At 34.0% G+C, this 22,646-nt stretch overlaps 5 protein-coding genes across 5 annotated transcripts; 1 reads left to right on the forward strand and 4 right to left on the reverse strand.

The window, feature by feature from the left end:
- Positions 1 to 1,204: 1,204 nt before the first annotated feature.
- Positions 1,205 to 1,673, reverse strand: LOC108840812 (defensin-like protein 1). The gene is made up of 2 exons (XM_018613630.2): positions 1,610 to 1,673; positions 1,205 to 1,506 (listed from the first exon to the last, which is right to left on the reverse strand). The coding sequence occupies exons 1-2, from the start codon at positions 1,671 to 1,673 to the stop codon at positions 1,322 to 1,324; spliced, it is 249 nt and encodes an 82-aa protein (XP_018469132.1). The 3' UTR covers positions 1,205 to 1,321.
- Positions 1,674 to 4,146: 2,473 nt separating this feature from the next.
- On the reverse strand, positions 4,147 to 4,482 carry LOC108842867 (defensin-like protein 2A). The gene is made up of 2 exons (XM_018615911.2): positions 4,419 to 4,482; positions 4,147 to 4,325 (listed from the first exon to the last, which is right to left on the reverse strand). The coding sequence occupies exons 1-2, from the start codon at positions 4,480 to 4,482 to the stop codon at positions 4,147 to 4,149; spliced, it is 243 nt and encodes an 80-aa protein (XP_018471413.1).
- A 1,561-nt stretch (positions 4,483 to 6,043) lies between these two features.
- LOC108842866 (uncharacterized) lies at positions 6,044 to 6,858 on the reverse strand. The gene has a single exon (XM_018615910.2). It carries the CDS (start codon positions 6,702 to 6,704, stop codon positions 6,237 to 6,239), a length of 468 nt encoding a protein of 155 aa, XP_018471412.2. The 5' UTR covers positions 6,705 to 6,858; the 3' UTR covers positions 6,044 to 6,236.
- A 721-nt stretch (positions 6,859 to 7,579) lies between these two features.
- On the reverse strand, positions 7,580 to 9,671 carry LOC108842865 (thaumatin-like protein 1b). The gene is made up of 3 exons (XM_018615909.2): positions 9,509 to 9,671; positions 8,735 to 9,434; positions 7,580 to 8,255 (listed from the first exon to the last, which is right to left on the reverse strand). The coding sequence occupies exons 1-3, from the start codon at positions 9,561 to 9,563 to the stop codon at positions 8,033 to 8,035; spliced, it is 978 nt and encodes a 325-aa protein (XP_018471411.1). The 5' UTR covers positions 9,564 to 9,671; the 3' UTR covers positions 7,580 to 8,032.
- A 3,110-nt stretch (positions 9,672 to 12,781) lies between these two features.
- On the forward strand, positions 12,782 to 21,047 carry LOC108840383 (monocopper oxidase-like protein SKS1). Its single transcript, XM_056994408.1, has 9 exons — positions 12,782 to 13,061; positions 13,150 to 13,259; positions 13,417 to 13,687; positions 13,846 to 13,948; positions 14,032 to 14,392; positions 16,240 to 16,605; positions 16,687 to 16,765; positions 16,836 to 16,880; positions 20,765 to 21,047. The coding sequence occupies exons 1-9, from the start codon at positions 12,924 to 12,926 to the stop codon at positions 20,927 to 20,929; spliced, it is 1,638 nt and encodes a 545-aa protein (XP_056850388.1). The 5' UTR covers positions 12,782 to 12,923; the 3' UTR covers positions 20,930 to 21,047.
- Positions 21,048 to 22,646: the final 1,599 nt, after the last annotated feature.

Consider the following 22,646-nt stretch of genomic DNA (forward strand, 5'->3'; position numbering starts at 1 on the left):
CCTAATGGGTTGAGTTCCGTCTCTCTGGGCCGAATGTCGGGTTGCTGAGCCGAGCTATTGCAGTGAGCTTACAGCGCGCGTGGAGTAAAGTAAGGTGTTCAGCCAACCTTTAGCCGGTGACCGTTGAACTAAGCCAATCCGAGCCGACTTGGTGGACCGGATTTCTTATTTGATGGATCATTTAGAGGGATATAATCCATCTCCTATATTCATTACACTAATTTCTAGGAAAACATAGTTGTAAGTGGTTATTAATAAATTGATTTAATCAATCCCCCATGTGGCATCAGAAGATTGCACGCGGATACGGTATTTCATGTGGTACAAAGATGTTATTTCGTTTGTAAAGGGACGACAAGGTTGTCCTGGATCTGGTTTATCGCAACAGTTAGTGAATCCTGCTCTGAGATCGTTGGATCAGTGTTTAGAATGGAAGAGAGATAGAACGAAACATGTTGACATGAAAGTATGAAGCATAATGCACCTAGCAATATGTTTAAAGCTAGTCCCATTGTCTTGATGAAACAATAGTACGTCGTGCATAACAGTTTGTACTATTGAAAACCAACATAAGCATACATTGCACATGCCATAAAAATCACTAAAGGGGGTGTATTCAACCGAGAGTTTCAGGTGATTTGTATTACAATGACAAATCCACTGTTATTCAAACATGAATTTTAAAAATTCATTTAAAATTCACTGTTATTGAATTTGACATTTCGTAAAGTACTCTGAAATCCACTGTTATTGAAAATATTTTAAGTTGTGGGATTTTAAAGTTTTGAGATGATTTTAGGGTGTTTGGATGGAGTTTCTTAGTTAAAAAAAAATAAAACTCAAATCTCATTATTTTAGGTGATATTCTGGAGTAGTTTAACAAAAAGCACATAAATCTCTGCAACTTATTAAAATCATCTAAAACTCCATTAAAAATCAAATCACATCAAATGCTAAATTGAATACATCCCCCTAAAAGAATGACACAGACTTATTGAAATGTAAATAAACACCATAATAAATACTCCCTCCGTCTCACTTTAAGTGGTGTTTTAAGATTTTTATTTTGTCCCATTTTAAGTGATGTTCTCACTAATCTAGATAAAATTTAATATGATTTGAATTTTATGACCAATTATAAAATACTGTACTTTTTATTATTGGTTAAACTAGTTTTATTTAATGTATTTTTATGTTACCAAAATAAACTACATAAAAATATGTATTTTCTTAATCTATGTGCAATAACCTAAAACATCACATAAAATGGAACAGACGGAGTAAATAAACGCAATAGCATCATACCCAAGATTTTGGTAGATTAACATGGGTAGTAGCAGATACACTTGTGAATTGGAAAGATATAATTGCAAGAACCATGAGCTGCCTTCTCGTTGCGGATGCACTGGTTCTTGCATGAACCACTCTTTATACATAAACCTGACCATGTCTTACTCTGCTTCTTGCAGAACTTTGGTTGTTGTCCTTCCACAATCGTCGGTGCTTCTGTATTTATAGGTATATATCATGGTTAATTATCAAATCATCTGAAAAAAAATAACTACCTAATTTGTCATGCATGATGCATATGATAAGGTCAATTGCCTACCAAAAGCAGCGAATAAAACAAGAGCAGCGAAGAGGAGGGTGATGATGGAAACAAATTTAGCCATGACGTTTTTTACTTCTTTTTTAACGCTTTGTTTTATTAAAACTGATTTGGGACATATTACATCGGAGAATAAAAAAGAACGATACTGAGAAACTAATGGTCTTTACACACTCGAAAGTAAAAACTAGCGAAGACAAAAATCACTGATGACACAAATCACTTTTTTTTTTTTTTTGCTTTTTACTTTGTATTGTAATGAGCTTTTATTTATAATGACATGATGGTAAGTTTAGTTATATCTTTCGTCCTACAATTAAGTTTAACCCTAGAAAGTAACCATAGGAGACTTTTGTTAAATTATAAGTGGCCAATAACAGACGACAAAAGGCTAACCAAGAAATAAAAGCTTGTTTGAGATCGGGCACCTCCACCTCACATTTTTTTCTCCCTCTCTCAATCTCTTGGTGGTGCTCCAGTTTTCAGCCTCGACTGGTTAATAAACTCTTGAATGTTTCATCATATTTTTTGAGTTTTAAATTCCAAGTATATTAATTTTATCTGCCTTAGTGTACATGTTTGTTACGTACACAAAAATAAAGCTCGATTTGATGGCAGGGACTTGTTGACAAGAAACATGCGGAGAAAGAAAAGGTAATACTTCGATCGATGGGTTGCTTCCTCTCCAAGAAACTCAACCTGATCATTACAGGGATATCGTCATCAAGATCGTAGTCGTAACTCGTAAGTGATTAATCGATTTAATCAATCCCCCAATGTGTCATCTTAGGATTGCATGGTCGTGAGATACGATGTTCCATGTGGCATAATGATGTTGGTGAACGTATGGACCATGCAAAGAGATCCATATACATGGAAAGAGCTGGAAAAAATCAAACAAACAAAAAACTGAGAAAAATGGTGCGGATCAAAAGTTGATTTCGTTTAGGATTTGATGACGAGCTAGCTTGTCCTGGATCTGGTTTATGCCAACGGTTAGTGAACCCGAATTTGGGATCTTTGGTTCAATTTTTCGTATGGAAGAGAGTTGGAAAGAAAATGTTGACAAGAAAGAAGGAAACATGACGCACCTACCGACATTGAGCATGATCAGTTTTGGGCACATCCCAGTAAAATGTATGTAGCCTCTAGAATCTCGGGACCAGCCTTGAATACAGACCATGTGTGAAGTGCGTCCCATTGTCCCAAACATTCTCGACGCTTCCGTTTGAGATTTAAATCTCTGATGTTTTCAGTTTTGTTCGAAACTTCATATGTATTTGCTTTATCCCGAGCGTACCTTTCGTTTCTTATCTATTTTATTAAAACAGAAACATTATATTGGACCTAACATTTATTTTGTAAGTTTTTAAATTAAAAACACTTTTATACTTTATAATTAAACCTACATTAAATCACTAATGTTACTTTCTTTATACTACTATCCATGTTTCCAAACAATATACTTATTTTTTTATACTACTATAAATATTTCCAAACAATATATTTTTATACTACTATCAATGTTTTCAGACAATACAATAATTAATCTTAATTATTTTATATCTATCATTTTCTCTTTAAAATTTTGTAGAAACGTCATAATTTCATAAATTACAAAATAATGAAGTTTAAAATTTGGATTATAAGATTACAAATTATGAAACTATTACAATTTAAATCCAATTATATTACATATCGGTCATCCATCAGTTCAATCGGTTAGTCTCGGGGTTTAGTGATTTTTTTAATATGAATATTTTAAAAACCAAAATTGAATTGTCAGATCTCCGGATTAACGGATATAATCACAATCGGGTTGAATTTAAAAACACTGATTTAAATGCAAAAATATTTTATATACACTCTTTAAAAATTACCAAAATATTTGTTAAGTTATTAATGAATTTTTTTATCGTAAAATATTCCGCGCTTCCAAAGCGCGGATCAAAATCTAGTTTTTAGTTATTATTATTGCTACAAAATGAAGTCTAAACCTTTATTTCCAATAATGGTCGTATACACTCAATGAAACAGTAATAACACATAAAAGTTTATATTATTACAGAAGACCAACTTATATATGGGCACATGCCAAAAAAATTTACTAAAGGAGTTTACACACACTTACTGGATGTAGATAAAAACCAAAATTATACATAAACATACTAGCACCAAAAGAAAATTGAAGTTCTGTTCGTTAAAAAATTACCTATTTATTTTTTAAAATAAAACGTCTTTACTAGTTTCAATTTTATAAAATAATATTTATTTATTTTCCAAGAAAATTTAAAATTATAAATTTTGGTGGCATCAAATGTATTTTCTCTATCTAAATTTTGCTGTGACATTTATTTAGTTAATCATAATAACATAAAATGGATTTATTATTTAATAATAATCTCTAAAATTTATTTTATATTTACCTACTTTTATATAATTAGATTAGTATATACGTATATTATATAAATAAGTTTTGTAAGTGGGGGATTTACAAAGTGGAAGTTCTATCTAGAAGCACCAAAGATTTTGGTAAATTAACATGGGTAGTAGCAGAAACACTTGTGAGCTGGGAATTCATATTTGCAAGTACCATCTCGTGCTTTCTCGAGACGGATGCACTGTTTCCTGCACGCATCACTATTTGCACAGAGTCCTGACCATGTCCCACTCGGCTTCTTGCATAACTTCTGCCCTTCCACCCTTGGTGGTGCTTCTATATTAGAAATATCATCGTTAATTATCAAATAATCTGTAAATAAATAAAATAAAATAAATTTGTTATGTATATGGTGAGGTCAATTCTTACCAAACGCAGCAAAGAGAACGAGGGCAGCGAAGGCGACAGTGATGATGGAATCAAACTTAGTCATGATGTTTTTTTTATTTAAGAAATGTATGTGTAGTGTGGGATGAATCAAAGAAAACATCTATTTGTATTTAGCCTAAAATGAACCTCTATTTATATTGACACTGGGGTTACCTATGTCTTTTACTTTTCATCCTGCTTTAAAGTTTAACCCCACAAAAGAAAACATCATACGATCATTTAGATCATAGGAGACAATTATTAAATTGTAAGTGGCTAATAATAGACAAAAAAGATTTATGAAGAAATAAAAGGTTATTGTGGAACATTTTTACGGAACCACATTATTCAGAACCATCCAACCAGTGTCAAAAAGTAATAAAATCTTGTACAATGAATATTTCTATTTTAGTTTTGTTTCCCTTAAACGTGGTAAAGTTCGATTAGGAAAAAAAAATTCACAGTATATGGAAGCTATTATGTTAATGTTAGATTGCTACAAGCCTACAACCATATATACGTGTCGTTTACAACTCCATACAACAACGGACAACCTATTAACATTATTTTATCTAACAAAGTTTATTAAAGAATAAGTTACAAAAAAAAAGTTTATTGAAGAAGATTATAGACCAATGACATATATGAACGGAGTTTTTTTTTCTTTCTCCTTGCGATTCAAGCAAATGGCAATAGAAGTATCCGTGAAACCTCTTCCACCTCTACACTAATGCCACAAACGTCGGATGCAGTTACCTGTTCTTGCCATCGTTGACCAAAGGTTGACTAGTTACTTGTTTACTAGTGTGATTGCGATGAGTGTGTGGACTGTGAAGGACGAGGCTACGACAAGGCCTACGATGAGGGAAGTTGTGCACATGCTCACTAACCCTCCCAAGTCCGTGACTAATTTGATCGCGTTCTGAACCAATCAAGATTAATGGAAATTAAGATGTGTAATGATTGGTGTCTGGTGATAACTATTTTTGGAGGTGTTCTGAAAATACTTTTTTGAGTTCTATGTATATTTGTTGTGTTTAAATTTTGTATATATCACCTCTTATGTAATCTTGTCTACTAGGAGTTTTGTAAGGTACATCAGTATGCCCTATTGATGATGTCTATTACTTCTTAATTTCAGACCGAGTTGTGTCCGAAACAACAGAATCTGAGAGCTTGGCTATTCTTTACAACAATACATTTGCCCATGCCTATGAATCAGGGTTTTGACCGAACCGGAACCAAAAACCGAATGCCTATCAACAGAGAGGTTAACAATGCAAACCAGACATGCCAATCAACAGAGAGTTACTCTGTATTTGGACAAATAAACCAACTTAGAGTCTTAGTTTCATGTGTATCGAGTTCTTGGTCCTTAAAAATTGCCATAACACAAGTCAAAGAAATTGAAAAGACCAAACGTAACTAAAATAGCCACTCCTGAAACAAAACCTGTATCAACTAAAGAAACCGACAAAGGCTACAAAAACCAAGAAGGGTGTGATTATTATTAACAGGAGAATTCAACCTCTATCATCCGTACTATCAACAAGCACAAGAGTGAGACAACTTACAAAGTTACAATCCGCTCCACTTTCTTCTTCTTCTCACAAAACAAACTTAAACACAAAAAAAAACTCTCAATTTTATTGCTCAAAATCGATATTATCAAAAAAACAAGAACATTATAATCATCTCTATAAAACATTACAACATATCAATACAAAAAAACAAAACTCTTAAAATTCACGCCAATATCATCTATTATACAGAAACATTATCCTTTATGTCTATCTACACACACATGTTATTATGTACTCAGAAAGCTCCGTACGGTATATGTTGCGGAAGCCTAAACCGAACCTGAGAAGCCGGCGACCGAACCGCAACGCCGTGCCAGCAAATCCCTCCTTTACAAATTCCACCACCACCGTCGTGATTGTGACGGTGGCTGAGATCCTCGCCGGCGGCAACGACGCGATTGTAACGAGAAACCGCGTCGGCGGCTCTGCGAGACACGTCCCAGGCGAGCGTAACCGCGAGCAGAACTCCGACCGTCGTGATCGAGACGACGACGACGAACCCCGCGCTGAAGCTCTGGCCGGAGACCAAACCGTAGACCTTGATCGCTATGATCACCGCCACGTAGATCGTCGCGAGGTTACCGAGAACCGCGTCGGATAACGCCATTAGACACATAGAGATGATGATAAAGAGTTTCTTCCTCTTCTTCTTCTTCTTCACCGTCGTCGTGAAAAGTTGTGGTGTTGATGACTCTCTCTCCATCTGCGTAATCGTTTTTTAAGGGGATGTTTTGAATTTACGGAAACGCCCTTGTGAGGTCCCTTGCTTTTTAGTGGTTAACGACGAGTTTCGTGGTACCCTTAACGAGGACGACACCGTTTTCCATAAACGGTGGATTTGTCAAAGGAGCGACATCGCGAGACTTGTAAGGCACCAACATTTATTGAGTCCTATGACATTCACGCATGTCGCTGTCAACAAAATCTTGTCCTAACGTCTGTGGTCCACTTTTGGTACGCACGCATAAAAATAACTTCTCTTTCAAACTTTCTCATGGGCTTTGATAATGGTTTATGTATGGGCCTTTAATTGGCTATAAGTTTATACACATTTTGCCATTTTGTTTCTCATCTCAAATAAAGCCGTCAAAATCCTTTTAGTTTTAGTTTAGTTTGTACACTTACCAGAAAAGAAAAATTAACATGAAATCTTATAGTATAAGTAGAATCGTTATTAGCGTAATTAGAACTATTACACGTGAATTTTCATATAATCGATAGTATCTTGTAATATTTGTTTGTAATTTGTAACTAAACTAATAGTCATTAAAAAGATTAATAAAGCATGTTCCATGATGGCTGCTATCTTTGTGGATATTATCTTGACAAATCATATGCAGTGAAATAGACACTTGGTTATATTTATAGGTTTACTCCCACTATCAAAGGCATCACCATCATCAACTCGCCCTTAATTAATATTATCTATCTAATATTTTTCAGCAAGTGTCAGTTCAAAAAAAAAAATATTTTTCAGCAAGTGGTTACCAATTGCCACTAATAATGTTTTGATCATTACTTTCTCATTTTGTAATGGAGAATATCTGATGGCTCTCATGCGCCTGTAAAGTCAAACGGTTAAGACAAGAACAAAACATGTAGTAGCATTATAGTTCATTTCAATGTTTCAAATGGCCAACGCAGCATTAGATAACAAACAAATGAAATATTCCCCCCATTTAAAACTAATAGATTTAACTTTATGTAGTGTACATTATATTCTAATCCTAATCATACTAAAAATTAAACAAATATTCTGTGACCTTACAATTATCATCCCCATCTTTTTGACCACCTCAAGCAGCCCACTTTCTTTTCCCCACGTGTTCCTCACCACAAAATAAGAATCCTCCCGTGATTAGTACTGTTGTAATTTCGGGTAAGGAACTTTTTTGCTCTACCTTTTTCAACTCTGACTCACACCGACGTCGTTCTAAGGAAAAAGACACATGGGCCGGGGAAGAGATAAGGCTTATAGTAAGGGCCCACATCGTCCTGATTAAGTGTTTACCGCGGGAGACAAATGTTAGGTCAAAAGAGCAACCACATCCGACAAAATGCCAGCGCAAGAGTGACTGTGATTCCACATAACGAAAGATGAGACGTGGACGTTGATGCTTTGCTCTGATCCAGAGCTCCTTCGTATATCATATCTACCGGCGACCATGTCCTACTGTCTCCGCCAGGAGTTGCCGACGTCCCTGACGGTGTCGTCGGTCTGGAATCTGAGCTCTGATCTTGAGATGATTTTTGACTGCAACGTGTAAAAAAGTACAAAACGTAGACGTTAGGTGTATATAATAAGTGCTTCTGTCACGCGTCCCCCTCGGTACTTGGGTGGACCGTTACGTATCCGCATCCCAATAAATCGTAATGAACACATCTTTTTCTTTTTGCAGTAAAAAGCAACAAGCTGTAGATTCTAAACTCCAGTTATAATAAATGTCGAAGACAAACAATCCAACGACACATAAAAGTGACTTCAGTTGTACGGTAAGTAAAAAGGTTAATGCAATGATTCATTAAATGTGAATGTAGTAAAAGTATGATGTATGTTGCTTTTGACGTAACTACCCTCCTCCTCTGACCTGACCTAACCCTAATCATAGACTACTAATTCATGCTTAATGGTGCAACAGTAACATATCACTAATGAAGTTTGCAATTTGACGGAAATACCCTCCCCAATAAAGCGTTAATTTAGTAAAATAAGGGTACAAGTGGAATTTTAACCTTGTGTTCGGAGACGGACAGAACGTGATGACGTAGTTAGGCGACTTAGCGCATGTGAAGGTGCTGCTCTGATCATCGTAAGCGTAGCTGTACGCACGTGGGCACGCGCTCTTGAACACCAACGAGTAAGACGACGGTTTACACGTGTCAGGCGTCCCAAACGCGCCGCTGCAGCAGTACTCCGGCGTCCGAAACGCCTCGCACGCGCTTTTGCAAGCCATGGACTGTTTCGCCCCGTCGACGCTCGTCACCCTCAGCTCCGACGGACACGAACCGTTCAGGTCCACGACGCAGCCCGTGCTGCTGCAGTTCTGTCCCGACCCTCCCTGAGGGACGACGAGCATGGGGACGTTGTACCCGTCCACGAGGCTTACGTCGTAGAAGTCGAGGCCTCCTGACCCGTCGAGCGTGAACTCGGCCAGAGTCGCCGGTGGTGTGGCGCCGGAGCCGGAGCATTCGAGGGTTCCGGAGCCGCAGTCGCCGGTGGCGCAGGAGAATTTGCCGTCGGTGTCGGTGGAGCAGAGTGTTCTCCCCCAGAAACGACCGCCCCATGAGGTTGGAGCGTTGATGGTTCGCTCTTCGCCTCTTTGGAGGACGAAGCCGGTCGTCGGAAGGGGAGGAACTCCGGCGTTGGATAGAAGTCCCGGCCAGACTGTGTATTCACATTTGTTCACCATAACAAAGCTCGTCGGTTCGACCCCTGTTAATGACCAAAATTATTACACAGTTACAGTAGTAAAACTAATAATCATTTGTGTCGGAAACTGTTCATACCGGGGAAGAAGAAATGAGATAACAAGAGCAAGATCAATGGCAACATAAGAGCCATTGGATTGAGAAGAAGAAGAAGAAACTGTTTCTCCCTCTTCTTGTTTTATTTTTTATATAAACTATAAAAGACACTTAAAAGGAGGGTTCTCAGGGGGAGTAAAGAGAAGAAGATGATGTATGATTTATAGAAGAAGCATATTCTCTGTTTGCTTTCTTCTCTGTTGGTTGGAATCACATGTGTGTCAAGGTTGGTGGCTTAATGTACGCATGCTACGTGGCTACACCTAACTGGATTATACTTTTTAACCGTTGTGGCTAAGATGGATAAAAGACAAAAAAATGATTTTACATAGTCTTTTTTTTGGCAACTTTTTCAATTTTTATTACTTTAAAAGATGAGTACAACAGCTTAATTGTATAGCCAAGAAATTACATAAGGTTTGTTATTAACTCTAGCTTCCTTGGCTAATTTGTCAACAACGTCAACCAAGTTCCTACCGACATGTTTGAAATTAAAATGACTTCTTGTTGCAGTCGCCTGTATCTCCTTAGCCATTCCAATCATCTCCGGATGACATATATCTTGTTCTCGGACTCCTTTCATTATACAATAGAGAATGTTATTCAATTTCAAACAATCAGTGAGGAAAGTGATATTACCGTAATATAATTTATGGAGTTGTTGAACTGCTGAGCACATTGCCGTTGCCTCTGCTACCAATGGTGTACTGGTAGGATACATTGCGGAGCTTCCTTGGAGTATTGGAGTGCCTTCTTTGCTGTATAAGGACCACCCTATTCCAATGTTTTCATTTGGAGACTTCCATGAAGCATCTACAATGCAATACAACTCAGCCTGTTGCGGAAGGATATCTTGCACTGAAGTAATAACAGGAGTAGAGACAGTTTGTTCTGTCTCTTTATTTTGTGTAAGTGCCTCCTTTCATATCTTTGCATCCATATACGCCGAGTTGATGATATGAATTATATGATCTCTTCTATTTTCAAAGACAAGTTTGTTACGAGTCTTCCAGATTCTCCAGCCAAGAAAGAAAGGTACGTTATCTGCTCGATCCTTTGATATTTTCTGAAGGCAAAACAACATGAGATCATATATAGTACTTATCTGACTTAATTGATATCTATCCTCATTGAGAACAAGAGACCATATCTCCCAAGCTATTCGACATTGAAGTATCATATGGTCTACTGTCTCAGGTTTTTCTCCACAAAGAGGACATAATTCACAAGATCCGTAACCTCTTTTTTTCAGGTTCTCTACCACAGGAAGTCCATTATGAGTTGCTTTCCACCAGAACATCTTAATTTTAGGAGGAACGTTAACTCTCCATAGCTTGTTCAACAAGTTATTACGTAGAGTTACCTGAGGTTGGTTGGACGACTGGTTTGGTTGGGCTTCTATGTCCATGGACCGTTGCAAATGATACCCAGTTTTGACTGTATATGCTCCAGTCGTACCAAATCTCCAGCATAGAGTATCTTGCTGCAATGTCCAGCTCGGTCTAGTTCGTAAGATTTTTGCAACATCTTCTTCTCTGACCAAGCTTCTGATTTTGCTGATATCCCATTCTCTGGTATCTGAAATAAAAAGATCTTTAACCATCATCATTGAATATAGTTCTGCTCGAGGGCCAGTTGGAAATAAATCAGTATCTCCTTGAAGCCAATTATCTTTCCAGAGATTTTACATAGTCATGTATGTTGAGCTACACGATAATGTAATGGTTATATTACCAATTTTACTACTATTTATTCGTTAGAATTTGATTGATGTTTCTCAACGAAGATATCCAACAACCTTTTGACCTCCACTTGTTAGTTTAAAAATATCTAAAGTAAATTTTGTTTTTCAAGATTCTTTTTAACTTTACTGAATAATTACGCAATTAGGATTTAATAACCACGTAGACGTGAGAAAACAGTATAACTTATAAGATTTATCTATGGCTTACATAGTTCACTTGCAGGAATTGCAATGGAGAAATATGTGATTCCATTGCAATGCGCGTACTAATTTTTTTATCTTACAATAATGAAGAGTCTAATACTTGAACAAAATGATGACGAGCTTCATAGTCTAACACCATATAATTATAAACTTTCTTTTTTGAAAAAATATAATTATAAACTTATCATTTCATTTTCTGAACAACTAGCTAGGTGCCACTAGTGGACGTTTAAACGTCTTTGATGATAGTCGCGGGCCCTCTTAATTATATTGTAGAATCCATATACACTATCTTTGCGATTGATTGATCAATTCCAATAATTTATTCAAAAGTACCAGTATGGATAAAAAAACAAAGCAAAACACAAATATAAATCACAGATACTAATATTTTTAGTACAAATACATCTATTTAAAGAATTATGTATATATATATATATTATAAATATTATATTTTATATATATAAGTTTTACAGTAGTTTTATTTACTAAATTTATTTAGTTATTTATTAGAATTTTTAAAATAAATAAATTTTATTTTTGTAATAAACTATTATCATTTTTATGTTATTTTAGATTTTAGATTTTTTTATTTATGTTTTATTTTTTTATTTTTACAGATCGAATCAGATATTCAGTTAAAAAATTACGGTTTTTGATATACGAAATACCGAATATCCGAATGGCTACATAGCGAATCAAATTAGATAATTGATTACTCAGATTTGATAATTAATTATTCAGACAAAACATATCGAATCATAAATAACTCGAAAACCATGGATATCAGATTAGTGTCTATTCCTATAAAATATCCGGTAGATATATTTTATGTCAATGGTGAAAATGTTTTAAAACGTGATATTAACTGTGAGAGAAAATAAACTGATAAAAAAAATTTTCAATAGCTGCCATACTAATTCATACTGTGGGTCTGAGCGAGACCACTTTGTTATTTTGCTATCGGATATGTCACATGCACTTTACAATATATCGCAAGCCAGCCTCTTCCCTCACGCATGATTTGTTTTTATCGTCCGTTCACATGCAATAAATCAAAATATTATATATAGATATCTATTGGGCCTTTAAGGGCTGGTTTATAATGAACGAGTCCACGGTGTGATCAAAAGCGTACAAATATGCTGCCCATAGAATTTCCAAATCACTGTATTTCGTAGGGAGAGAGACACACAATTTAAATGAGATTTACATTCCCAGTTTTATAAGAAAGTAAACTGAATTTCCATATACACGTATGATCAGGATTAATTTTTGGAAAGGTACATATAACGTGAACATAATTATCATAAAGGGTGGTGATTAGGTTGAAAACAGAGACTGCATGTAATAGTTACCTTCTTCCGATCGTATTCAATATTCATAGCACACAAGAGAAGGTCATACACATTTTACAAAGTTTTTTTTGTTTGTTTGACTTCTTCCGTCATGAGATATGCGATAGTTGGTGTGTTGCTTATGTTCTCTTCGGTCGTCTTGGAGTTGAGCAATGCCATGGCACCTTCTGTTTCGTATGAATGGGTTGTCTCTTATTCGGAACGTTCCATCCTCGGAGCCCACAAGCAGGTTCACTGATGATTTACCTTATGTTTGTTTCTTCAAATGCTAAAATATAGTTTTATAAATCATTAATTATAATATGATTAATCAACAGGTCATAGTGATCAACGACATGTTTCCTGGACCGATTCTTAAGGCAACAGCAGGCGATGTAGTAAATGTCAATATTTTCAACCGTTTGACCGAACCCTTTCTCATGACCTGGTAAATTTTCCACATTGATTATTAAGTATTTGTAGACTAAATAAGATAATTTACATCTATTTAGCTTGTCAATAATGATCAGTAGCTAAGTATATTTTAATGTATTTTTATTGTTCTAATTATAATCGTTAATCAAAGAAATGCATGTAAATCGTAGGAATGGGTTGCAAATGAGGAAAAACTCATGGCAAGACGGAGTTCGAGGGACGAACTGTCCCATACTACCGGGTACAAATTGGACGTACCGGTTTCAGATAAAGGATCAGATCGGAAGTTACTTTTACTTCCCGACACTTCTGTTCCAAAAGGCGGCAGGAGGATTCGGGTCAATTAGAGTCTACAGTCCAGAACTGGTCCCGGTTCCATTTCCTCAGCCCGATGGCGAGTTTGACATCTTGATCGGAGACTGGTTCAATAATGACTATAGGGTAAATACTAAAATTCATTTGTATTCTTGCCTTATATCTATTTTGTTAAATGATGTTTATTACTTATTAGATATAGTATCAAGATGTTTGCTTGTTTCTTGATGCATCTTTGTTACATGCACTCATTTTAGTTTTCTTTGCCTAATGGTTTGGTGAAGGATATGAGAGCTTCACTTGATAATGGTCTCAGTTTAGCAACTCCTGATGGTATTCTTTTCAATGGGCATGGACCCGAAGAAGCCTTCTTTGCATTTCAACCAGGTATAATTAACGTCACATTAAACATATTAATATTATCTCAAATCATACACAAACGTTAAGTCTTGTTTTGTGCGTAATAATAGGTAAAACATATAGGCTAAGAATATCAAACGTGGGTCTCAAGACATCCTTAAACTTCAGGATCCAGGACCATGATATGCTCCTTGTTGAGACAGAGGGTTCGTATGTTCAGAAACGTACCTTATCTAACTTGGACATCCATGTTGGCCAATCATATTCCGTTCTCGTCACTGCCAAAACCGACCCGATTGGATGTCGCCGCTCCTACTACATTTTCGCCTCAACCCGGTTCAGTAATTCATACATGACCGGTTTAGCTTTAATCCGATATCCAAACTCCCCCATTGACCCGGTCGGACCAGTTCCCGCTGCACCTGAATCGTGGGATTACGCCTCCTCGGTTCGACAAACCCTATCTATTAGGTAAATAAAAACCTATTATATTTAATTATCTTGTTTTTACAGTCAAAATTTTATTCATGTTCATATAAAATGCACAAAATTTTAACTTAAGACGAAATCCAAACTGATTAGGGAAATCTGAATTTGTATCCAAACCGATTAAAATATCTGGATGTGTGTATATATATAGCGCTATTTTGGATTTTGAGTATTATCTCAACTCTGAATCGAAGTATATATACTTTCCAAATAGGGCTATATATAAAATTAGTACTATCTCAACTCGAATACTCAAATTAGTAATAGAAAAATATCTATATTCTATATTATTAAAAGAGAAGTAGACATATAGAATGCCCCTTAGTTTTCAGTGTTATTTACATTTCTATGCCACTGACATTAAATAATACTTCATATTTTAATGCTGTCTTTTCCACTTTGATTAATGCGTTTTCCAAAATTAAATTTGAATTAAATACACTATTAAATAATACTTCCTATTTTAATGTTTTTTCTTTTCCACTTACAATTAATGTGTTTTCTAAAATTAAATTTGAATTAAATATACTTCATTAACTTTTCAATTAAATCAATATCAAATTAAAAGAAAATACATTTTGTTGGACAAATAATTCATGGAAATTATAATATCAACTCTTCGTTTAACAAATCTGAACGAAAAGAATATCATCAAATTTGAACCGAAACTAGATACTATCCAAACGGATTTACCATTTTGGTATCTAGAGAACCATAACCAAACTTTATCTGAACAAAATATTTCAGATATTCGAATGTATTTAAATCATATTTATTTACTTCAATATGCTAGCTATTTTTTGAGTTAATATCCAAGATATAAGTTATTTTAAGTTGTTTAAAATATTTGAAATATAAAAAATAGTCGAAAGTAAACATCTAAAGTAGATAAACAATAATCAAAATACCAAAATACTTAAATATATATTTATTCTTCATTCCAAATATTCAAGTTAAACCTATTTTAAACCTATTTTTAAATATATATTTATTCTTCATCCAGATATTCGAATGTATTTAAATCATATTTATTTATTTCAATATGCTAGCTATTTTTCGAGTTATATCCAAGATATAAGTTATTTTAAGTTGTTTAAAATATTTGAAATATAAAAAATAGTCGAAAGTAAACATCTAAAGTAGATAAACAATAATCAAAATACCAAAATACTTAAAATATATATTTATTCTTCATCCAAATATTCAAGTTAAACCTATTTTAAAATTTTAATTTAGGTACTTTGGCTTACATTACTCAAATAGTTTAAAGATATATAAATTTTAAAAAATTAAAAATAATTTAAACGGGTTATCAAACCCGCAAAGATCTTAATAAAACCGGAACCAAATTTTATAAATACCTGAATAGAGCTAGAATTTTTAAACTCAAAATCTCAAACCGAATAGATTTTAACCGAATTCGAGTGGATATGCAAATATCCACCCCTTACTTAATCAATATAAAACGATCAAATATTACAAATATACTATTTAGTATAAATAAATAAAAACTGAAAATTAATACTTGTGCGGTCGCACGGGTCAAGATCTAGTTATAATTAAGTAATCACACTATTCAATTTCATATTTGTTTTGATATAATATCTAAATATATTAAACCTCAAATATTATTAATGGAACCTGAAATGAGTTCATATACAAACTAAATTTTAAACAAAGATCCAATCTAAGTTCAAAATACTGTCAACCTATTACGATCCAAACATGGATTAAAAAAAAACTTATGTTTAGTTCAGCATGTTATTAATAATTTCTCTTAGTTCCTCTATCTCACTGCGTTGATGAAGTAAAACGTAACTGTGCCACAGAGAGGACTTAGCTGTTGGAGCGGCGAGACCAAACCCACAAGGCTCGTACCACTACGGACGCGTAAACGTGAGCAGAACGATAATCTTACAAAACGATGTCATGTCATCGTCCAACAGACTACGTTACACAATTAACGGCGTTTCGTTTGTCTTTCCCGAAACACCGTTAAAGCTCGCTGATCACTTCCAGCTAAAGAACACGATCGTCCCCGACATGTTCCCGACTTATCCTTCCAACAAAACGCCGCGTTTCGGAACATCAGTGGTCGATATTCGTTACAGAGACTTCGTCCACATAGTTTTCGAGAATCCACTTGATGAGTCGCAGAGCTGGCACATCGACGGTTACAACTTCTGGGTCGTCGGGTACTTAATATTTAAAACAAAAACATAATCTTAATCACGTTCTTAATGACAAGACTAATAATGTTGCATTAAATGTGTTAGACTGGGGTTTGGAGGTTGGTCCGAAAGCAAAAGAGCTGGATATAACTTAGTGGACGCTGTTTCTCGGTCGACAATTCAGGTTTAGTTTAAATATAATTAATTTTGATTAGTTTTGACTTTTGAGTTAATTATTTTGTGTTTGGGTATAGGTTTTTCCGTATTCGTGGGTGGCGATATTGATAGCGATGGATAATCAACACTACAAGAAAGAGTTCCAAATAGCGACGGTAACATTTATGGGTATCTTGTCGGAATTGGTTAAGTCCGATGTGTTTCCGAGAAACCACAAGATGTCGGAGTTTGGGTCTCGGAAACGAGTAGTCATCGGTCAATTGTCGGACATAACCGAGAAGATCATTTGTCGGAAATTTTGTCGGGACTGGTTCTCGGTAATTACCGATGCTTTTCTGAGGTGAAAAATTTGTCGGTCAAATCCATAGTTCTCGGTAATTTCCGATGGTTCGCTGAGGTTACAAAGTTGTCGGTTATGCGGTCGGTAAGTAATCGGTTTAGTTTCTCGGAAATAGGTGGGTCGGTGTCATTGCCGGAAATAACAGAGGTGTGACGGAGAGTGAAGACATCGGAAATAATAGTTTTTGATTGTCTGGAAAAATATGGCCAAATTATAACATTTATTTGAAAATGAAAGACGATGCATTGGTTTACCAAACAGGTTTACAAAATTGGTATACCAAATCGGTTTACAATATTGATTTACAAACTCGTTTACAAAATCTAAAAAAAAACTCTAAACCAAAAAAAATCCTCAGCCGCACATCGTCTTATCATCGGCGAAGGCGGAGGTGAGCTTCCGATCTTGAGAAGAGGCGAGCAGAGACAAGTCGAGCTGAGGCTAGTCGAGCTATGGCGAGTCGAGCTATGGCGAGTCGAGCTATGGCGAGTCGATGTGAGGTGAGACGAGTCAAGTCGAGCAGAGGCAAGATGTCTTACGCAGATCCGGTCGTCGCCACCAATGAGCTTGTCGTCGTCTTCCTCAGAACCGATGACCGTAGAGGATAATCCGGCCACATATGAGCTTGTCATTGCTTTTGGTTCAACGTGTTTCACTATTAAGAGAGAAGAGAAAATGGAAAGGAGAACGATGAAAAAGAAAGAGATATGTGAGAGGAGAGAAATAAACCCAAAAGATCTAATCTTGACCCTTCATCTATTCTATTAATTTTGCAGTTTGCCCTATTGATATATATTGGGTCCAATAAATATAAAACAAATTAAACAATCTGTACAACCATAATCACCTTCTAATAATCGATGCCTATTTTATAACTTCCACTCCAATATTTTCGGCACCACTTCTTTCTTTTACATATATTAACCTGACAGTTATATATATTATATACAATAACAATTATTCATTTCTTTTCCTTTTGGGTTTATACCAAAATTGTGATCGGTAATCTATGTTTATTTATTAAAATATCAATGTGATATTATCATGTATTCGGTTACATTTTCTTTTTGTCAGTATTCCACCTAAATTAGTTTCTTTAGTTTTTACATATTTCTTTTTCATTTGACATACAAAATATCAAACATAGTTTAGAGTATTTAAATTATTTTTGGAACAAATTAAGATTTATAACATCTAACAAATATTATCAAGACTTAAAAATCATAAATATTTATATGTGTAATGTGAATAACAAATTAAATTTCAAATTCAAAGTAAATCAAAAATAAAACATTATTAATATATTAACTGAAACAAAACTGAAAAACCTAACTTATTTAATAAAAACTATACAAAACAGATTTTAGAAACATAATTAAGAACTAAAGGAAAAAGGTAAAAGTAAAATTTATCTATTAGTTCAACCAATGGTTTAATCGATAATTGGTTTCTGGGGTTTAACGAGTTTTAGCGGGTTTTATTAGGTTTTTAAATATTAGTTTTTCTTCACAAAATCCAAACTTTATTTATCTTGGATCACCGGATTTATCAGTTCAATCGTGGGTCCGTATCAGTTTTCAAAACACTGAGTATGAAACTTTGGTTTTTGGTCGATTCCGAGTCGGGTCTTTTTGAGTACGAATATTCTTAACTAATTATGTTAAGTAACTACTAAGAAATATAATATGTTGTAAATTTTATGAATAAAATTTAAAAAATTTAAAATGGTTTCTGAAATGCATATGGCATAGGTGTATAATTATACAGCTTGACATATTTAATATAGATACTAAAAAGATATTAAATTAAATTAATATATTACAAATATAATTTAAAAACACACACACAAATTTAAAACTTAAGTTTCTAAAAAAAACAAAAAATATACCCGTCTTTTAAAAAGGCGGGTCATAATCAATACTATTAAAATATGAAGATGTCCTGTTGATAATAGTTGGGTCCAATAAAAAAAATATCATTGCTATATATAACTGCTTATGTGTGTATATAACGTTATCTGGAAAAAAAAATAATTGTTCACGGTTACAAAACGTAAGATACAATAACTAACAATTTTTCTAACTGCTTCTACATTCTATCATTCCTACTTTTTTGGTAAAATCTAGAAAAAAAATATATAACTCTTTTATATACACACGCATATAAATAACAAAAATATTTTCATAACCACTAATATCCTATTTTTTAAGCAATACGTACATAACAAATTCTATTTTCACAAAACCAAATATATCCTACTAAATTCTGATAGTATTGCTTATTGAGATTATATTTACAAAATCAATTTGCGGGTGCAGGTTATAAGTATTTTATGCGGGGTTGAGAATGGGTTGGTGGATTTTGGATCGCGGCTACCCGTCGATCCGTAAAGTATTTAAAAAATAATAATTAAAAAGTAAATATTTTTTAAAATACAGGAATTTGAAAATAATAATTTAAAATTTAAATCATGTATAAATTTTTTAATATAAATATATTTTTTATAATAACTAAATTAAATAATAATTTTTAAAATATATATAACCCGCAGATAACCATAAAATTAAGCGGAGCGGGTAAGGATACAAAATTATTTGTTTGCGGATTGTGCGAGTCATATTTTTTAACCAAAACAAAATTGAAAATCCGCGGGTTGGCGGGTCAGCGCGGCGAGTTTGACCCGTAACCCAGTGTTAACTGTGCGTATATCAGATCAATTTTTAAATTGCTATTATTTAATAAAATATATTTTGATTAAAATTTATAAACAAATATAATTACGAAAAATACAAATATAATCAGAAATAAAAACAAATATCAAAAATTAAATTTAAAACAAAAAAGTACCCGCCCTTTTAAGGGCGGGTGAAAATCTAGTCATAATATTAAATGTAATGGTTGAGATTATCAATCTACGCCACACTTTCTTATTGGTTAAGAAAGAGAGGTGGACAGGAAAAAAGAATTAAAAAAATCTGTGTTTTTGTTGTCCATTTTTATTGTTGTTTAGTTTTTATTAATGTCTTTAATTATATTTTAAAAATAGTTCAAAATGGAATGAAACTTAGAGGCGGCAAAAAAATATTTCAAGGACGGAGAAATTACCGACAATATGAACATTTTTTATCGAAAAACTATCGATTATGTAGGTGGGTAAGTATATAGTTTGACACATCAAACTTTATTCATTGGGGGAGATGTGGCTGCTTCATAAAATTACCGATAAAAATAATCAAACCAGATAATAATTAGAGACCACTCGATATTAGATAAAATTATGATTATAAAGATTAAATAACATTTTTCGATCATGTTCTGTCGAAACTCTGACCATGCTTAACCGGGAGAACTCCGACGATTTTTTCCTCCGCTTTGCGATGCCGTGCCGAGAAGAGAATTGATCATCGGGGTTTTGATTGGCCTGAGAAACTACCGACAACGTGTTCTGAGATCGTTCCGACAAAACATGCTCGTCGGTAATTCCCGAGAACATGCCGACATCAAATTACGATAAAACAACGAGAATATCGATTCATCGCTATGTTCTGAGGCTATTCCGACGAACATCACATGTCCTCGGAAAGTTATCTGAAATCCGTTGTAAGCTTATTGACAAGAGAAATTCTCGGTAAATTTTATCGGAGTTGAGGATGTTTTCTTGTAGTGCAAGGGATGTGGAACGTGAGATCACAGAAAGCAGAACAATGGTATCTTGGTGAAGAGCTTTACTTTAGGGTTAAAGGTGATGGACAAGAAGATCCTAGGAATATTCCGACGAGAGATGAATCTCCCATACCGGATAATTTTCTCCGTTGCGGCAGAGTTCTCTGATAAATAATTAATTCAAAAGTACGTGCTTATGTAATTTGTTAGTATAATGATGGCTTATACAATGAACTAACAAAATATAAAATCAAAGTGTATTTTAAAGAAAGAGTTTAAATTCGAAGGAATGGATTTGATCATCAGAGTATTAGGATCGGTGCATCATTAGAATCAGACGACCGTCCTTATCACCTGAATCCGACGTAATAAGAAGATGAAAAACGATTTTTTTTTGTAAAAAAAAAAAACTATTGATTATAAGTTTGATTATAAGTTTGTAACAATATAAACCAAAGATGCAAAAAAACAATTTATAATCGATTTTTCAATAGCTTAAGATTGCGATTTGGTAGTGCAATTAATCACGCAACAGGCAAACCATTGGCCAGACGACATGAAACAAACAAAGCAACACAGCTACCATCTCCCATTTCCTAAGTGTTTAACAATCTTACATTAGGTTGGAAAGTAAATCTAAATACTATTTTCTCATTTAAAAAGGTATTCTTTACACAAACTAATAAAATGATTGAAATATATATATGATTTTATTACTAATTGTACTAGATAGCAAATCCACGCGATATCGCTTGGGAACTCATATTTTATAAAAAAATTATCATTTTATAATATAAATTTTACATAAAAAAGTTTAGTTTTAATTCCAAAAAGGCTGATATCAAATTGTAAAACATATGTGTTTATACTTATTAATAGATAATATGAATTTATATTTTATAATTTCAAATTAAAACTAAAATACAAATACATCAATACCAATAAAATTACACATCTTTTATTAATTTAGATAACTATAAATTTTAAATCGCACCACTTTATAATAAATAAAAATCTCTTTTAAACATAAAAATCTTTTTAAATCAAGATATATCATTTACGTAAGGCGATTGTTCAGGCGATTATTCGTCAACAAAAATGTATGAACGCCTTGTAACCTAAGAGGTATGAACACGTTATAAACTAAGAGGTACAAACGTGATGTGGTTTAAGAGGTATGAACTTGTTCTAAGAGTGGATGAATGTGTCTTGACCGAAGCTATGAATGTGTCATGACCGAAAAGATACAAACAGACTGTGAACGAAAGAGTATGAATTCAAATTGAGATCGAGAAGACCAGAAAAAAATAAATAGTCTTTTTATGAAAATGATATATTCTAATTTAAATAGACTTTTCTGAGCAAAAAAATAGACAAAATCTAAGAAATATTAAGAAAACGATATATTTTGATTTAAATAGATTTTTTATGTTGTCCAAAAATGGTCATATACTCTTATATCACAAATACCATTTTCTCAATGATGTCTCGTTGGCACTTTTTCACTCACGATCCATTCTTATCTTTTTGGTCATGGTCCATCAGCACTTATTTGATTACGAGTCGTTCTCACACTTTTAGTCACGATCAATTCACACTCTTTCGGTTACGATCTGTTTACACCCTTTCGGTTACGATCCGTTTACATCCTTTTGGTCACAACCTGTTTGCACTTTTTTGTCACAATTCATTTGCAATCTTTCAGTAACGACCATTTGCACCCTTTGGTCACGATCCATTTGCAATTTTTTTGTCACGATCCATTCGTAAACTTTCGATCACAACCATTTGCAATCTTTCGAACACGACTATTTGTACCCTTTCGGTCATAACCCATTTGCACCCTTTTAGTCATGGTCAAGATCCATCCACACCCCTTCAGTCA

This window comes from Raphanus sativus, chromosome 2, assembly GCF_000801105.2.
Source record: "Raphanus sativus cultivar WK10039 chromosome 2, ASM80110v3, whole genome shotgun sequence".
Classification (NCBI taxonomy): domain Eukaryota; kingdom Viridiplantae; phylum Streptophyta; class Magnoliopsida; order Brassicales; family Brassicaceae; genus Raphanus; species Raphanus sativus.

Bases quoted from the DNA above. Each gene is read 5' to 3' on its own strand.
- LOC108840812 (XM_018613630.2), bottom strand. From the start codon at position 1,673: ATGGCTAAATTTGTTTCCATCATCACCCTCCTCTTCGCTGCTCTTGTT. The intron at 1,507-1,609 runs GTAGGCAATTGA...CTATAAATACAG, and splicing joins TGTTTTATTCGCTGCTTTTG to AAGCACCGACGATTGTGGAA.
- LOC108842867 (XM_018615911.2), bottom strand. From the start codon at position 4,482: ATGACTAAGTTTGATTCCATCATCACTGTCGCCTTCGCTGCCCTCGTT. The intron at 4,326-4,418 runs GTAAGAATTGAC...TTTCTAATATAG, and splicing joins CGTTCTCTTTGCTGCGTTTG to AAGCACCACCAAGGGTGGAA.
- LOC108842866 (XM_018615910.2), bottom strand. From the start codon at position 6,704: ATGGAGAGAGAGTCATCAACACCACAACTTTTCACGACGACGGTGAAG.
- LOC108842865 (XM_018615909.2), bottom strand. From the start codon at position 9,563: ATGGCTCTTATGTTGCCATTGATCTTGCTCTTGTTATCTCATTTCTTC. The intron at 9,435-9,508 runs GTATGAACAGTT...GGTCATTAACAG, and splicing joins ATCTCATTTCTTCTTCCCCG to GGGTCGAACCGACGAGCTTT. The intron at 8,256-8,734 runs GTTAAAATTCCA...TACACGTTGCAG, and splicing joins TGTCCGTCTCCGAACACAAG to TCAAAAATCATCTCAAGATC.
- LOC108840383 (XM_056994408.1), top strand. From the start codon at position 12,924: ATGAGATATGCGATAGTTGGTGTGTTGCTTATGTTCTCTTCGGTCGTC. The intron at 14,393-16,239 runs GTAAATAAAAAC...ACTGTGCCACAG, and splicing joins CGACAAACCCTATCTATTAG to AGAGGACTTAGCTGTTGGAG. The intron at 16,606-16,686 runs GTACTTAATATT...TAAATGTGTTAG, and splicing joins TACAACTTCTGGGTCGTCGG to ACTGGGGTTTGGAGGTTGGT.